This window comes from Amblyomma americanum, chromosome 1 (assembly GCF_052857255.1).
Source record: "Amblyomma americanum isolate KBUSLIRL-KWMA chromosome 1, ASM5285725v1, whole genome shotgun sequence".
Taxonomy (NCBI): Eukaryota; Metazoa; Arthropoda; class Arachnida; order Ixodida; family Ixodidae; genus Amblyomma; species Amblyomma americanum.
Genome location: NC_135497.1, coordinates 347199974 through 347218639, shown reverse-complemented (window position 1 = coordinate 347218639; position 18666 = coordinate 347199974). Strand labels below are relative to the sequence as shown.

The 18666-nt window shown below is 43.7% G+C and overlaps 1 protein-coding gene across 1 annotated transcript; it reads left to right on the top strand.

Moving 5' to 3' along the window:
• Positions 1-17215: 17215 nt before the first annotated feature.
• On the top strand, positions 17216-18253 carry LOC144121478 (uncharacterized). Its single transcript, XM_077654706.1, has 3 exons — positions 17216-17608; positions 17762-18092; positions 18184-18253. The coding sequence occupies exons 1-3, from the start codon at positions 17266-17268 to the stop codon at positions 18251-18253; spliced, it is 744 nt and encodes a 247-aa protein (XP_077510832.1). The 5' UTR covers positions 17216-17265.
• The last annotated feature ends 413 nt before the right edge of the window (positions 18254-18666 follow it).

Genomic DNA, 18666 nt, shown 5'->3' with positions numbered 1-18666 from the left:
CGTCAGCAAACCATCTGTTAGATTGCTTGAAAAGGAAATTATTTGTCTCCGTAACGGCGTGGAAGGGGGCGTTCACTGTTTCATGTACTTTCCGGGTCTCATTTTATCTTGCCTTTCATCCTGTATCACTTCCTTCCTTATATACTTCCTGTAAAGCAGAATAAACCTAAGTTAATAGTCAGCCCTCGTGGTGTCAGTTCTTTCTTGTCTTGTGTGTTGCGCTTGTAAACCGCTTCTAAGCATGTACCAGCTTGCCCAGATCTCCGCCTTAACACATTTACTTTCCTGGGGGCCCCATAATGCCATTCCCAATAATAATATCGTAAAACATTTCAACCAAGACTCCCATGAATCAAATTGTCTTCTTTAGAATGAGAACTGTACAACTTTAGCCTCACTATGCTGTAATATAACAATGATCAGCTAAAGATGGCTCATTAAAAGGACATTACATACAGGACGGTGCCTGTCCTTCGTCTCGTCTTTTTGTGCATAGCTTGTAGCGCCATGTGTTTTTCAAGAATGCAAAACCAACTAGCCCGGCAACATACGTTACTGAAGGACATCGCATACAACTTCATCCAACTCTTCTCAAAGTAAAAATTAATTCTTTGGCACTTTCTGGCTTTTTTTGAAGCCGTGTTTCACTGGATGAAAAAGAAGGATTTACTGCTGATAAAACTAGAGTCCAGAATGTTCCTACTATTCAATTCAAACAAGTGACATGAAAGGAAACATGCACTCAATGATCAGTGCTTGAAAGTGAATGATAATGCAGCATAGTCTCGGGGATCGAGATGAAACCAAAAAAATGGTAACACACTGCCATGATGTTTTTGAGTCACCAGTACTAGAGACGACTGATGTTTTTTTTTTTTAATGCAAAAGCACTAGTTCACGAAGTCTAACTGGCTCATAATTCCCTGTGTCGTCGAATTGACAGGCATTGCCAACTTGGGCTTTGCCACTAAGATGGGAGGGTGAGATAAGAATACGGCCTCCCGTGACCCTTGGATCCCAAGTTAGACATGCTGCCCCTAGGCCACACAGGCATGTGCGTACGGCATGTTGAAGTGGGGCTTTATATCTATGTTGCTCCTGGCAACTTGGGCAACATATAACACGATCCACCTCACAAGCATGCCTCTGGCAGGTGATGGCAAGGAGACAGCAACGCCAGTGAATCTACCGTCTACCAAGATAAGCTACACCAAGCTACTAATGCTTTCGCATGTCATACCAGGTTTACCCACATTAAGCCTCAGCAATCTTTTCTCCTTTTCCAGCACTCAAGCACTGCATTTTGAGTGGAAGTAGCATTCTTTTTTGAATGCTGTAATTTATTTGTCTCCATTATTCCTTTGCAGCATTGATCATAAAAGCAAAACGAGCAGCACATGTATGACTAGAAATTGCTTACATGAATAATGTGGGCTACTCTGAGTGGCTGTGGTCAGGGTGACGGTGGCAGGCGGTGGGCGCAGTGCTGCAACATTTACACATTTAGAATAAACTTTCCAACTTCACACACTCAGGTGACAGCCATAAAAAGCAAACTGCGCTTACAAGGTACATTACCGTACCTACCATATGCTGCTTTACTAATCTTTTTGTAGGCCAGAAAGTTATAACGCGCTACGTGGGGTTATAACGGTTTATGGCGCTCCTGGCAACTTGGGAAACATATATCCCGATCCACCTCATGAGCGTGCCTCTGGCAGGTAATAGCGAGGAGACAGCAACGCTATTTAAAGCTACAGTCAACCAAGATAAGCTATGCCAAACTACTAACGCTTTTGCACGTCACTGGGTTTACCCACATTAAACCTCAGCTATTTTTTCCCTTTTCCAGCATTTTAGGCACTGTGTTTTGAGTGCAAGTAGAATTCTTATTTTTAGAATGCTGTAATTTATTTGTCCTCGATATCCCTTTGCAGTACTCATCATATAAGCAAAACTAATAGCACATGTATGACTAGAAATTGCTTACCTGAAAAATGTGGGCTACTGTGAGTGGGTGCGGTCAGTGTGAAGGTGGTAGGTGTTGGAGGCAGTGCTGCAACATTTACACATTTAGAATGAACCTTCAGACTTCACGCATTCAGATGAAAGCCACAAAAACCAAACTGTGTCTACAAGGTACATTACCGTACCTACCTTATGCTACTTTGATAATCTTTTTCTAGGCCAAAAGGTTTAATAGTTTGTAGTTTACGAAGGCGTAACGTCACAAACCGACTCAGTCTATGAGAAACACAGTGGTGAAGGGCTCCTGAAATTTTGACCACCTGGGGATCTTTAACGTGCACCAACAACCCACAGACCACGGGCCTCTAGAATTTCACCTCCATCAAAATTCGACTGCCTCTGCCGGGATTGAACGCATGTCTTCTCGTTCAACAGCCAAGCACCATAACCACTGAGCCATCGGGAGAGCCCAGGCCAAAAGGCATGCAGTCAATGAGTGAAACATAGATGCCAATACGAACAGTCAGCATGTATTGCAGGAGCCTGTGCTCACCTGAATGGCTCGGACCACTGCAATTTGCTGCAACTCTTGAACTTCCTGGGCCCCCTGCAAGGCACAAAGCTTTCCAGTACTCTTGCACAAACCATCTGAACGAAAAAATGCACAATGCAAATAGCCTTAACTGTAACGTAAACCCTACATACTTCATCAAACTCATTTGAAGGGAACCATGCTAAGCCAGAACACTTGCTAAAGCACTACTGATAACTGCAAACAAAGCAAGCATAACCACACTTCGCTCACCCAAATTATACAGGCCACCATGGCTGACTATGGGCCTAGCAGATGGTACTGCTGGGGGTAGTGCTGCCAAAATGACACATTAGGGATTCACTTTCATGCATCATAAATTAGATTTGGACACGAGAAGGCAAGATGCTTCCTCGGTGCATTCCCTTACATGTGCACGACATGTACAGGTTTCTGTCAGTGCGTAGCGCGTTATTCACATCAAGTGTACAGGGGTACACAGAAGAATTTACAGCACCAAAAGAGCCTGATTCGCCTGGGTCCCTTTGGAGCATTAAACTCTACAGACCAAAACCTAAACCATAGTGTGTCCCTATATTAACCTACTGAACTAAACAAGACCATGCATGCATTCCAAAAGAGCACACTTGCCTTTTTCTTTTTGAGCAGGCAGTTGCGTTGGTGCATTCACATGCACATCCATGGATGATGCATAAATAACTCTGCTTTCTGTAATGTATGACATAACAGGCGACATTGCAATAAACAAACTGCTCACCAAAAATGTTGAAGACAATGCTTTCCTTTTATTGCTCCCATTAAAATATGTCTGGATCTTTGTGGCTGTGTTGACAGTTACCCAGCAGCAAAGAATCATCAAGCAGCAAGAAAATTGAATTCAAGAATTGTCTCACTGCTTGTAATGTGTTAACTGAAAAGGCTGGGTGACCTATGCTTAGAATGGAACGGCAGTATAGCGTAGCCTCTGAGATTTATGCCAAAAAGTAAGTGTTGGCGCATGCGTTTAACTTGAGAAATAGCTAGGTGAAGGCAGCATGTGTTTTGCTTTTCTAGCCTTTTTCATGTTAGGTTGTGCTCAATAAAAGTGCCGTTAAGTCTTTTAGTGCAATCAGTCACATAAATAACATCTGCCTGGGTATATACTCCACCTGCACAAACTTCACTGCTAAATCTTTCACGAAGCTAAAATATAAAAGTACAAAATAATTTGGAACACCCTGTAGTATTCGTATTACATTGTTAGCGCTCTAAGGCTGCTAACATTACCCCCATCAATTTCTGCACAAAAATTCACTGCACAGCCCTCATTCCCAGCTTTTTTCATTACCCATCCAAGTTCCTGTCCTGCACGAAGCTGAGAGAAAACATTCTTTAACGAAACTAACAATTCGATGCTGTGATACCATGGTGGTTTCACATGATTACCCATCAGTTCCTGATTTGTGCAGATACTGCAGTGATAGTTACAGCTAGTCCACCCACGAAATAGGATCATCTCAAACTTGCACTTAAGAGATCGTCTTAATGCGCGACAGGACCAGAGCATACTCTGCAGTGCTAAAGTCCTCAGTAGGCTGTCCAGCATTAAACATACTGAAAGAATGGTTTGGAGACACACTCTTCTTCTGAGCAGTGTTCCTCAACCTGCTCTGTGAAAACCACCTCTGACATCACAGCTCAATTCCAGACCCAATGATCACTTGGTCAATGCTTTATACTTTGGGCAACACTTCTATATCTTTAAAATGCAGGAATTGGAGCACTATTACTCTAAAAATTAGTTTGCCCTGCCATCATATGTTTGCCTCCAGGCTTTCTTGCTCACTATTGCATTAGTTCATCCATCAGTAAACCGCCCTGCAGTTCTGCTTCATTAACAACAGTGTAAGCACCAATAATTACAGGCAACTGACCAACACAAAAGAAGTCCAGATTCAACTGTGCTTCACCTGTATTTCTACTTGAGTAAAGCATAAATGTGTGTTTTGAGGAACTGCATGTTTTGTGTGCTTTGCAAAATGGCTAACACTGTCAATCAATAAAACATGGAACCAGATAATGCACTCACCAGACGCAAATATTTTCTGCATCAGGCTCTTCTGCAAGTCAATATTCAATGCACGCAGCTCTTTCACTTCAGCTTTCAGCGTCTCGTAATCGCCAGCACTGCATGCACAGGTATTGCAAGGCACAGTATCAGTGCCCCGTTCCCCCTTCTGCGCAATTTCCCGTTGCAGATCATTAAGCTGCTTTTTCACTGCCTGGAGCTCACTGCGCAGTGTGTCGCACGTTCCTTGAAGGCCTACAGTATCAACCAACTGCTCCTCAATGTCCTCCAGGAGCTCTGTATCGTGCTTCTTCTGAAACTCTTTGCGCACCTTTTTGGTCGGCTGCGCTACCTGCAATTCGGAATTTATTGAGAGCCACTGCAATGTACTCACAGTTTAGCAAACCAAGCAAAACTGTGATACAGCTAAGAGAAAAACAGAGTTGGGCTATTTTGCGACAAAATGACAGTAGAGGTATGATCAGATGCCTACAGACAGACGTAACATGACGTTATAAATAGTGTTGCATTGCTTTTATGAGTTGATAAGTCTAGAGTGACAAACTGGTGAAGCATATTCCATTCTGGTGTGAATGAATATGTCTTAATTCTTAGTTCTCATATTCGTCCACTACCCAATGATAATTATTCCATGGCTGCATGTGTATTTAAGGGCACAGGGTAGGCTGAAACAGGAAAAAAATTCATTTTTGGTTTGCTGCTAAGAAATATTGAACCCTTTCTGAACATTATTTGTCACTTTCTGCCCTGCAGTAGAGCCAGAGGAGCCTGGTTTTTGCAGCCACGTAGTAATATGTACTATTTACTCAAGTAAAACTTTTGCCTGGGCTAGTTGGTTCATGCTTGAAGATGTAATATAAATGGCAGAACGAACGAGGACAACGGTAGAGCACTTTTGTCCTTGCTGTTTTCATTACATGCCCTATTTCCTCAGAGCTTGAATTTAGTCATGTCTAGGCTATAAATTGTGATGTGAAAAGCAAAACTGGGAACTTTCTTATGCTCAGCTGGACCTTTAACACCTGTCAGGCTAAGAAAAAAAGGCACAATGTGTATTTTACTGCATGCTGGCATGGCTTGCTCAGCACTTTTTCTTCCTTTGTTAGAGTCTTGCATTTGTTTCACTCGTATGTTAGTTTGAAATTCACCGTTGAATAATGTTCAAGGCTTGGATAACATGCACAAGGCTATTGTGGCAAAGTACTTCTGCAATGTTTGCTGCCAACAGAACACCTGTCGTATGCTTTGTATGAAAAACTGAGATTTGGGACAGATGGTGAATGAGTTTTGCGCATAAATACTCTCTCAAATCAGTTCATGCCTTAAAGTCTGCTTTCCACCAACTGCACAGCCACAGCTTCTCGAAAAGTGTTTTCATGAGCGAACACAAAAAAAACTGCCTGCTAACCATTATTTCCACTGCCCCAGCTCAAGTGCTTCAGTTGCCTGGGCTAGCAACAAATATTTTCCTTCTTTTTTATTATTATTTAATAAAACCACTTACTACTGCTGCTGCTACTACTACTACTACTACACAAAATGCCCACGTGTCATATAAACACGTTATCGGAGAGTGCGCACCAAAGAATATCTTTCTTCAAGTGTTGTTCTCAGTATTGCAATCTTAAGACTCAGCACTGACATTCAGTGATAGCAGCACGACTCGAATTTGAATCCTGTGACATCGCCAGCGACAACCCAAGGCATCTAGAATACCACCTCGGTGTTACTGTGTCAAGCCGACTTAAACAAACCTAACAGTCAAACAGATGCTGTCACTCAGTGTAATGTTCGTAGTATGTGGACCAGAAGTTTTGGTAGACACAGCGCCATGTGTGTCTATTTCAAGAAAGCAGACCTTACCACAGCGCTATCTGCGCTCATCAGAATGGTCATGTTCTTGCCAATACTGTTGTTGCTAACCGTCTGCCTTAGGGACAAGATGCAACTGTTCGTGGTTGAAGCGTCCACAGCACATAACGGCAGGTTGGCCCCCTAATCAGATTCCTAGCGGTACAGGAGTGCTGGCACTATTTGTGATGTGATTTGCACGAACGTAGTCAAGCAAGGCAACATCCAGTCAGCTATGCAGTCACGACGCATTCATGACACTTCACTTTCTAAATCATGAGAAAGCAGCCCCTGTTCTCAGAGCGTTAATGCACTACTTTCATCCAACATCAATTACACTTATGTATCCCTTTCAGTCTGCCATCTAAATAGTTGCTTGTGTTGCAAACACTTTTTGTTGCCTCCTTTGTTTTATAAAATACACAGTCGCACACTCAAGATTTTGTTTCTTGATAAGCCTGTTGTTACGAGGTGGCAAGCCAAGGAACAGGAAGATATGATGACAGATGAAAACATGATTTAATGGTTTGCGGGCCTAGCATGAGCACCCCGTCCGGCGCCACTGCTTTCTTCTTCATATTTGTAGCAATATGACCTTTACCCATTTAAGCTATGATTAAATAACACTGAACTAAATTTCCTGTACTGCAAATTTGATCTAGGTTTATCATCAACAGAAAACATCAATTAATACTCTGAGATGCTGAGGTATAATTTAAATGTCCGTGAAAAATATGCTGCAGTCACAATACCTTTTCCTTGGTCTTTCGTTTTGAGGTGCTCACTACTACAGGCCTTCTGCGCCTGTTCGCTGTATAAAGCGTCATCTCTTCTTCAGTTTCTGCAACCGGGGAACAGTAATAACGCGTAACACTTGAAAACTAAGAATGGGTTAACAAACGAGAGGCTTTGTTGAAGAGCTTTGTTGAAGAAAGCAAAGGAACAAAATAGACATGCGACTCCAGTACAAAGAAAGACTAGACAAGCGGCGTTGGGTCGTTTCTTAACGCCTCTTCACCGCAGAACACTGCACCTGGCATGGCATGACACTTATGGCCAGATAACTTCGTTTCTTGTCGTTCGCTGCCGTGCATATTTAGGGCTGGAGCTAAAGAAGATATCGCACGACATTCAGCGGATGGTGTGCATCAACGAGATCGTTTTCGCTTTCGCAGTTCGAACAGGTCCGCTTTGGTGCTTTGGTGCTGGGCAGCCAAGAGAAGAAAAACAACGGTATTCAACATGCTGTCTGACATGGACTACGAGGAGGGATGACCAGCTGGCATGGCAGGCGTATCACAAGTACTTTATTTATATCCGAAAAGATTGCGGAGAGGGCGCGCCTCGGAGAGCATGCACGGGAAGATGCGAAGTGCACACCGCAGCAGCGAGTAACGCGAGACGCTCTGGCGGTGAACGCCGCCCGTTCGCGCATAGGTGTGTCGCTCGCATGAAGGTGCTTCGCCAGCATATAGTGGCTCGTCTACAGTTGTCGCTGGAGTATTAACGCAGAAATTTCACTGATTAAATCAAATACAACAAACGCATCACAACAGAAACAACCGGGCATGAGCCCCTGACGGCCACAAGTGTCAGGTACCACATGGTGCTGCTGAGTCGCAGATAGTTTCAACACCGTATCGTTCTGGTCATTTCCAGAACGGTGTCTAACGAGCTCTTATGCTGGTGATTACGTCTGTCATGGCGCCGACAAGAATGACCGACTGCGACAGAACCACACCGAACAACTAGCTCACTTGGGCATGTGCTGCACTGGCAATGTTAAGAAAATCTTTTCCCGCACAGTTCGACTACTCAATGTTCCCATGCTTTCCTGCAGTGCAAACCTCACTTAAGAACAAGAACTATAGATTTCGCGTGGCTACAGCGTCGGCAGTATCGTGCTGTGTGGTGAAGAGGCGTTGAGAGACGACGAAACTTGCGACCCAAGAGCTCAACTTCAAAAGTTCTTTTCTCGCTTCAACCAAAAATTACTTCAATAAAAATTTCAGAAATAAAAGGTAATAAACGGTTCTATGTAACCCGCTACTGTTTGTATTTTTACTTAGAACACCTCAGGGTGAAATTAACGAGTGTTTTTGGCTTCAAACGCACTTTTTGCAACTTTAGTATTTTTTTTTACTTTGGTCCACGCAGTTTCATCACCTGTAACATTTATTATAGATTCTACACATCTAGAGGAACAAAATGGTTATTTGCGAATTTCCGAGAGCAAGTTTATATTTAAAACAAAAAGTGACAAAAAGTGTACATTTTCCAAATATTTTCGATTTTTTAAAAATACTTATGCTATGTAAAGCTGCATCCTCCGAATTATATCGAAACGGAAAATATGTGCAAATGTCAATGAAAAAATTTTTGAAGTGTTTTCTAAAGATTTGAACTTGTTATTATTATTGAGCAGGGCCCGTTTTCTTGCCTTTTCTAAATATTCAAACTGCCCTCACGTCACGAAATTTTTTTCGGCAAAAATATTTCAGGCTTTCATTACGCACATTACGATAAGTTTCCAAAAATTTTTTTGAACAAATTGGAGATGGTCGAGCGCAACGTCTGGGACATTTGGCGTGTAATGACCCATATGCGATTGTGGTCGGCCCGGACGCGGGTGCAGTGTGCAGCGCGAGCGTTTAATTGGCGACAGGTCGCTACGCGCGCGCTGCTTTTTTGTAAATATGAGCAGCGCCATGAACACTCGCCTGCGAGCAGCGGAAACATATTTACTTTTTTTTTCATTTTGTGCATGCAGAGCTCGCCCTTGCCCTGCTCGCTACCGCTCCTCTACTTCTCGCTATTCTCTCCGTCACTTTCGATTCCGCCGGTCGTAGCTCGGGTGCTCAATATATCTATAGCAATTGTCGCGGCAAGCAACATGACATTTTCCGTCGAAAACACCAGTAGTAGAGTCGGGGTCAAAAGTCTCAGGACCACGTGTTCCTCGAACGAAGCCGATACCTATGCTATTAGCCGGCGGCTGGAGACCACACTTGCGGAGGTGAAAGTCAAAATTTTGTTCTTTCATCTCCGCAAGTGTTGTCTCCTGCTATAGGCTTCGTTTTAGAAATACGTGGTCCAGAGAATTTTGACCTCGGCTGTACATACATGTCATGAAATGAACCGCAATTGCTCTTTTGTTACATTGGTCGTAATCAAGAATGCTTCGCATAGTTATTGTGAAACCTATACACAGAGGAAAACAAACCAGGGTTATAAAAGATTTTAATGCGCCACTTACCGGCCAGGTGAATAATTTTCGCTCCGTAATATCCACCTTCGGTGGTCGAATCTCCACGCCAGTACGCTTGGTATGTTGCCTCTGGATCAAAATCCGCCACATTTCTTGGGCTGAAGTGCTCTATTTCTCCATGTTTACCTACAGCTGGCGTCAAGTCACACAGATATTCAATTAATGCATACATTTTCAGTCGATGCAACTCAAACAAAATAAAATTTCAATGGCTGAAGTCGGGGCGCACGTCGTGGTCGAGCTCGTGGGACTCGGGGGTAATGTAGACAATTGAAATGTTTAGTATGGCGCGATGGCGTGCGGTCAGAGTGATCCGCTGACCGCAGCAGCCGTCCCAAACAAACGTCGCCCTCATCGCTAGCGTGTCATTGTATCATCGCTAGCGGAAACACTTTTGTTTTTGACGTTATCACGCAATAAAAATTAAAGATATTATAGTAAGCTTGGAAACAACTTTCGGAACATCTGCCGTTCAGCTTGCTGTCACTGTTATGCGCAACGAGACGCTGAGCATGACGGCACCCGCCCCACTACCCCCTCTCAATAGTAAATTAGTACATGATCCTAACATCCAACCACCAGTTATTGAATTTTACTCCAGTTACTTCTATATATGTGCATTTCCAGCACAGAAAAGAAAAGACTTATCAGAAAAAAAAGAAAAATATCGGTTGAATAATTTCAGGCGTTTTCAGACATATATATAGTGGCTACTGAGATTTAATATCTGCTGCGGGTCCTTGGACCTAAGATATTAAACTTATTTTTAGAATATGGCGGAGTGCTTGAAGGACTCTGGCACGGGTCGGCCCGGTATTGCACTGCCTCCAGGATTGGCCCGGGGCCTCTGGGGATATTAGCGCGCCTTTTTCTATCTTTGCTCTCCTATCCTTTAATTCTCCCACTTTCAGCACGACGTCAGCCAGCATGGCTGGGCTTGAGCCAGTAGGCCGGCCCGAGCAATTTCTTTTTCTTTTTTCCTCTCAGCAACAGCAGCAGCAGCAGCTGGTAAGAGCTCTCATATACCTATTACTCAAATCCGCCGCGGTGGCTCCCTCCCAAGTACTCTCTATTCGCACCGACGGGACAGACTCGTGAGGGGCCTTTATGGGGATTCCTTAAATAAGTTGCTGACACCTTCTATTTCCTCACTGTGCGCTTTTCTTTAGACTACCTGTATAGCCTCTCCAGAAGGCAGATGACTCAGGTGCACTTACAGAGTGTTTGTTCCCTGCACCGTTGTATCGGCAACTCTTTCGGGAGTTCCTTGACACCAGTGTTTTAAAGTGTGTTAGGCGAATGTGCATTTCTTCTGCCGCAAAGACATTCTATTTTAAACTGCCCACATCCACGCTGCCTGTAAAGGCATGGCTTCAGGCAAAAGAGATGCTTGCGCCATGGACAGTGATTATAATTGCCGCCTATGCAATACACCAGAGACAATTGACCATTGCTTTATACTGTGAATTGGCGCTATATTCTTCTGGACATTTGCAACGAACAATTAAGAACATTAGTTGACATCAAACCTTACAGTATCCGTTTTTTGCCTGTGGTGAAAAACTGTGTTGTGCCATATGATCTATTTATGTTGCTGGGACTATTTAGTATCTGGCAGAGCCGCATAATGGACCGGCACGCCGAATCACCGCGGTCGTCGAAATCCTTGTTCCGTGAACAACGCGCATTGGTACGGGGAGTAGTATATCCCGCCATGGAAGAGCCGCCTAGCTGGCTCCCCTATCTGGATGCATGTGTGTGCCTCCCAGACTTTTGATGTTTTGGAAAGAGGGGTCTGGCAAGGGTAAGGTGGCCTGTTTTGCAGCGTAAGCGTGCTTTGACTTTGCTCGCGACACTATATTCCCGTGCAATAAAGAAAAAAAATCAGCCGCGGTGGCTCAGTGGTCAGCGCACTCGGCTACTGATCCGAAGTACCCGAGTTCGAACCCGGCGGCGGTGTTTCGGTGAAGCCGAAACGCACTCGCCTGTGCGCTGTGCTATCCACAGGTGGGCAGAATTATTCCAGAGCCCCTCCACAACGGCACTTCCTCTTCCATTTATTCTCTCATTTTTTAAATGTATTTTTTCATCTGGCTCCTCCCATAATCATGATCAACGCGCGAAAATTTTTCCTCCCGTTCCCGTTCCCCAAAGCAGAGTAGCACCTAGGCCAGATATCTATTTTTCAGGCCAACCTCTCTGCCTTTCCTGTCAATAAACCCTCTCTCTCTTGTTTATCCCTTCCCTTACGGTGCGGCTCAGGGGCCCACCGAGATGCGAGACAGATACTGCGCCATTTCCGTTCCCCCAAAGCCGACTTTCATTACTCATAACCGCGTGTATATTTAATGTATAAAGCCCGATCAACACATGGTTTACGGCAGTCGGAGGTGACCGGACCAGCGCCATGCCTCGTCCGCCTGACGACAACTTTAGTGTCTCGAGCAATACGAGCAAATTTTGAAAGAACGTGTTTGAGTCAGTGTGCACCGAAACGTGGCCCGCTGGGGCGGGAATTTCATTGGGCTCAGCAGCTTTCGTACAAAATTTATCAAGAGTTTGTGACTGGTGCTGCCAGACATTTTTTTGGGAAATGACCCACCCAAATATGCGTAGTAGCAATAGTGGTTTTATAAAAGAAACAAAAGGAAGGAAAATATGCACTCAACTGCTGTATAATATCTTTTGAAAACATAACGCCAAAAAGGCACGGACGACACAGATGTGGATGGGACATATAAAATATTTTAAGCGCCGGAGGTGCAGACAGGGTTAATAAAATTAAGGGACAGAAATTCAGTAGAAGTGCTGAGGGAAGCTAGCGAGAAAGGGCATGGGGAGACGATTGTGCGCTATATATTCACAATATTTACAAATATATAGAAAGTGAGAGAATTAGTGGCGCTCGCGTACCAGTGTCAGGCGCTGTTCGAATTAAAGTCGCGGGCGAGCGACCACTGCACATATTATTTACAACATATTAACGCGCACGTCGTCCTGTCGGATCGCACTCGCGGAGCACTGCACAAGCAGCCGGAGTGGGTCCTCCGACCCCGGCCGCATCTGCCTTCAAAATACAGGGACTTACGTTTGTATGTGCCGGATTTTAAAAAAAAATTCGTGTGCGCAAAATACTGGGCTATACTGGTAGATATTTTAAACTAGTTTACCTCTCTAGTTTCTACTGTACTTGTTCGCAGATTTCGCTCAAGCCCTTCGAACCGCACAGCCAAATCCATATCTTTATCCACTCACGCGCTCTGCTTCGAGATTTTTCGCTTTTTTGCTCTTTCTGGCGAGACATTTCATTTCATTTCATTTATTTTCTCCTTAAGGGCCCGAGGGCATTACATAAGGGGGGGGGGCGAATTAACATGATGTACAAAATCTTGAACGTGGAAAAATGTGAAGAGCAAAATACAAAATACAATGAAGGCAAGCAAAAACAAAAGCAAGGAAAAAATACAGTAAAAAATGCAGACATACATCTATGTCAAAGAGCGCGCAAAGAGCGCGGTAAGAGCGCGCAAAACGCAAACCTCAAGAGGCTGGCGTTCCATTGTGGCTTCAGCTGCATAATATCGCGATGGCAGGAAAGCCGCGACAGCGCTACAGACGCTACCTCGAGCAGGGAACCAGCGTTCAAATTCCTAGACAAATTGTGGCCAATGCAATAAAAAGAGCCAGGACTTCAGCCATTGCTCAGGTAGGTGTGTCTTACTTAGGTGCTTATGCAGGAGTCCGGTTTTCGACTGCTTGTAATTGAATCGGGTTTTTCACAAAGCAATTACTGGCTGTGGTGCATTGGAAACACGAAATGTTTTGCGAAAGCACGGTATTTGCAGGTGGACACCACCGCCGCATACCTCAAAGTTCATTGCTTATACGCCTTTTTTCCCCTCGAAATCAACGGAGTGTAAACCTTGTGTTGGTTCTAACAAAAGGAAGGGCGCATTAACTGTTCGCTCCGCAGATTGAAGTTGAAGGCGGCGCACTGCAATGCACAGCACGTGTGTGTGCTGCTGTTCAACACGATGCGTGTTCGGCTGCAGCGATAGCGTAGCGAGAAAAATTTCTGGGGGCACTTTAGCGATCTTAAGTGCGCGAGGCGAAATCCCTTCCATGCGACTTTGCCTGTTACTGTTGCTGCTTTCGTGAACTACTAATTAATCGTTAATCAACTACTAATTATTGGTTGACTAACAACTAATTAGTGGTTATTCAACTGCTACCTACTAATTAGGGGTTGGTTATCTATTACAAAGTCATTAATGATTGATTCACAACTAACTGATAATTATTGATTAATTACTAACTATTCAGTAATGGTTGATTAATCATTTCAAGTGAACTTTTATTAATGACTACTATTAGTTACGACTAGTTAACTAGTTAGTTGCTAGATATAACGGATGCCCGACAGATCCGTGGCCGCGAGTATAAGCCATTAAAGGCTTTCATCTTAAAAAAAAAGCAGTATTAGCATAATGGCCTCGCGCAGCGACCTTTTTTCGCTCCAACCATTAAGATTTCCCAGAAAATTACTGTTGCAGAATTGTTCGCGCCACTGTGGGTTTGACTTTCACTCGTAAATAATGATGTGATTTCTTCTTCTACCTCATTTTTTCTATGTTAGTTCCCAAGGTGCATATACAAGATATGATTTTGCCAGCCACTGAACGTCCGGATTAGTGCTTTTGCACTAATATATGCTGCAATTCTAGGCCGTTATTAATGTAAGCACAGTGGAGCTGAGCTTGTTAGCTTCGTAGTGAAACAAAATGATGTCCCAACAAAGTCATCAATTGACTGACCTATGTTCTTGAGCATGATCAGCACAATTGACACAGGCTGTGCCCAAACTTTTTTAATGCTCTTGATACTCCTCGTGTGTGCATATTTACAAAGCTGCCCATTTCAATGCAGGTTTTATATGCATTAACAAATGTAACTTTCAGCAGTGCAAAATAGAAAAAATACATGCAAAAAGAAGATGAGCATTTAAATAAAACAATAACTAAATAACTAAACAAACTTAAGTCTTGTCCTCACTCAAGACATAGCTCTGTGGTCCCTGTACTTATGGGTTTTCAGAAAGAAGTTTGCATGACTTGAATCTCTAATTAAGCCATGAACTTAACCAAGGCTATGAGTGCACATGAAAAAATGGCTCCTTAGGGGTTATGGTACTGATGGCAGCGTGCACTTGTGTGTTCAATCAATATTACCCACTTACTCGGGATCGCAGGGCATTCGAACTCAAACCACTAACTCATCTGATATTTGAAGTCAGGAAAATGTTTACAAAATGTTAGATTGATGGTAGGCTCATGTACTCAATTTTATTTTCACATTGCATGTCTAATAACGTTACCGGAGATAGAGTGGTATGCTACAGAATGGGAAACAGTAAACAGTGACAGAAAATTTTGAGTACCTGTAGCTGCCACTTCCGCGCACTCTATTCCACGATTCATAATCCATTTTTTACCGATTGTATTAATCCATGGACATCTTGGTGCTTAAACTTCTTGCTGAAATCATTAAAACCACATTAGAACTAGATGTATTCGTTAGTGTTTTTGCTGTATAGAGCTGGCCGAAATCACTCGGTGCTCATAAGAAGAATTTTCTTTCAGCATGGCTAGAGCTACTTCACTGGAAACCTTTTTTGAGTTCATATGGTTTGGGAAAAAAAGTGGACGGCTAAGGAGAAAAACTAAATAATCAGTGCACGCCTGAAACAAAGCACTTTGTTCAAAACTATACTACCTTGCTGTTTGCTGAAGTGAAGTGAAGTGAAGAGACAAATTTAAATTGTTCTTAAATTGTTCTAAAGATGTTTATTTTTATTTTCAGGATAATCAGAACCAGTCCGCTATAGGCTCAAGCCAGCATGAAAGAACTGGAAATGAATCATCAAGTGCCGACGACATTAAGGGCTCAAGTCCAAGCTTGGCAAGCACAACGCAAAGTGATGCCACTCAGGAAGTGCTTCCTGCTTATGAAGCTGACAGTGCTGAATCTACCAGTGATGGCCAACACACGGACAGCTGTGACCGAGAGTATGTAGAATGCAGCACCAGGAGTGATGTTGAGGAACGTGAAACTGACAGTGCAGATTACTTTTCTGATGCTTCTGATGACTTTGAAGCGTACCCTTGGGAAGCTTTCAAAGGAAACGCTGCCACATCAGTCAACAACCAAAGCTCAAGCACTGCTGTTAGTTTTGGCTTATATTGTGACAGCAGGGCTTACCTGGTCACAGGTTAAATGTCTTCTGACACTTCTTAATGCCCTTTTTGGAGAAGCAGTTGTGCCACAGTCTATCTACTTGCTGCGGAAAATGTGGAAAGACAAAAAACAGGCACTGAGGTTGCATTTATTCTGCCAGCGTTGCCACGAGCATTTCGGAACTACCCATGACATTCCTGTTGACAGCGAATTTACTTGTGGTGGCTGCAACTTAAAGAAAAGTGTGTAAAGCCTAATAGAAATGGGAAGTTTTTTTCATCATTTTCGACATCAAGAAACAGTTATTGGATTTAATAAAGCATTATAACTCCATCCTCTTTGAAAATCTGCAGAGGCTTTCAACTGCGATACGAGAGCCAGGAATTAACAAAGATGTGACTGATGGTGACCTGTATCGGAGCATTCGGCGACAGCTCAATATGTCATGGAGTGATGTCACAGTCACATTTAACACCGATGGGGCACCTGTGTTTGAGTCGTCAAAAAGTTCAATCTGGCCTATACGATTAATGTTGAATGAACTGCCCGTGGAACTTCGGTGGAGAAACGTGACACTCTCAGGGCTGTGGTTTGCAAAGGAGCATCCGCCTATGTACATGTTTATGCGAAGGTTTGTTGGTGAGGTTAACAATATTGGAACAATAGTGTGGTCCCATGGTGAAAAAATTGTGAAGTCTGCGGTACATGCAGTTCTGTGTTGTGTGGACTCACCGGCAAGAGCGTCCATCCTCAACATAAAGCAATTTAATGGCTATTATGGGTGCACGTGGTGCCTTGAGGAAGGAACATGTGTTGATGGTAAGTTTCAGTGACTGTTTCAATGGTGGTTTGTTTCATAAGGGGCCCACGGTAATACCGACTGACAGTTAATTAGTGTCGAAATGGTATTATGAAGGTGCTAAAGTAGTGCTGAGTGAAACTAAATCATTGAATTAAATGTATAAACAGGGTCATGAATATAGAGCTACTTCCTGACCTTAAGTGGCTTAAACGCTGTTCCCAATGTAGAACATCAGGTTCAAATGGGTGAATGTACTGTTTATAAAGCATAATACTTTTAGAGTTTTGGACAAGCATTGGGTATGTAGTTGGTGCTAGGCTGTCAGATTTATATGTGGCACTTGTATGCATTACATCTGGGTTTAATTCCCAATGCAACTTGAAGGTTCAGGCTGAATTTTGCAAGCCATACATTAACACAGAAAGGGAACTGCAAACTATGCAACTTTTGCAGGCACGGTCAAGTACCTCTACCGTGGGCAGCTAGCCTGTGAACGGACACACGGACGTGTGCTCGAGGCAATGCGGCAAGCAAGTGGACTGGATGCAACATTTGAAGGCTTCAAGGGGCCATCTCCACTTCTCAGACTGAAGGGCCTTGACCTTGTATGGGGCCTACCGCCAGATTACATGCATTGCGTACTTGAGGGCGTGACAAAGCAGCTGGTGGAACAGTGGCTTTCAGTTACTGGTACAGCCTTCTACATCGGGCGGCATGTGAGGCTTTTGGATTCTAGACTATGCACAATTAAGCCTCCAATCAATTTCTCGAGGATTGCACGACCCCTCTTGGAGCGTGCTTATTGGAAGGCAACTGAATGGAGGTACTGGCTTTTGTTTTATAGTGTCCCATGCTTCCATTCTTGTTGACAGCGCGTTTAAAGCACAGGGACAGAAGAAACACAGAAATCAGCGCCTGTGACGTCGTCCTCTGTGTTTCTTCTGTCCCTGTGCTTTAAACGCGCGGTCAACAAGAATGGATCATTACCAACTAGCCCGGCAATTTGTCCTATTCAAGTCCCATGCTTGTCGGATCTTCTGCCTCGACCATACATGGTACACTTTGCGCTCCTCGTGAAGGCACTGTTTCTGTTGCTGCAAGATACTATAAGCGAGAGTGACATCTCTACAGCTGAAGTTTTATTGCTGTCTTTTGTACAGCAGGTAGCTAGGCTCTATGGTGATACAGCAATGACGTTTAATGTTCATCAGCTGCTGCACCTACCTAAAGCCACTCGCATGTTTGGCCCATTGTGGGGCCTTTCCACATTTCCCTTCGAAGATGAAATTGGCCGCACACTGCGGCTTGTATCAGCAGCCAAGCTGGTGCCTATGCAGGTCGCTGAACGGTGCATTATGCACCAATTCTATCGGTGCCTGGAAAGGAATTTGGAAGTTCCAGCTCATTTGGCTTTTGCGAAGAAAAATATTGCCACTCAGCACACAAACAGCCACCGAACATGTGCTCTCGGTGTGCCGCACCCTGTTCCAGAATTTCCTGAGCACCTGAGAACTATTTTCAGTGCACGCTTTGGCTGCATCCCTCAAATGCCAGGATACTTTCGAGCTCAAATTGGCAGCATTATTATACATAGTTCAGATTATTCGACACCAAAGAAGACCTGTTCTTGTTATGTTAAAATGGTTGATGGCGCGTATTGTTATGTACTCGGAATTTATGAGATTGCAGGCTGTCTATATCTCCACTCCCAACGACTGCTTGCTTCACCGCTTGTATTTGATGTGCTGCATATAATACAGTGTCAGCATCCACCTGCTGATCAGAATAATTGTTTGTACCGTTTTGATGATGTGGCTGTGAAGTGTGTTTTTTTTAATGTTAATAATCTTTCGTACTTGTGTGAAGTGCCAAACCAAAAGGAAAGGGACTGATATGGCAATGTGTATGACGTAAAGTTCATG

Bases quoted from the DNA above. Each gene is read 5' to 3' on its own strand.
- LOC144121478 (XM_077654706.1), top strand. From the start codon at position 17,266: ATGCGGCAAGCAAGTGGACTGGATGCAACATTTGAAGGCTTCAAGGGG. The intron at 17,609-17,761 runs GTTGACAGCGCG...GTCCTATTCAAG, and splicing joins TGTCCCATGCTTCCATTCTT to TCCCATGCTTGTCGGATCTT. The intron at 18,093-18,183 runs GTGCATTATGCA...ATTGCCACTCAG, and splicing joins CCTATGCAGGTCGCTGAACG to CACACAAACAGCCACCGAAC.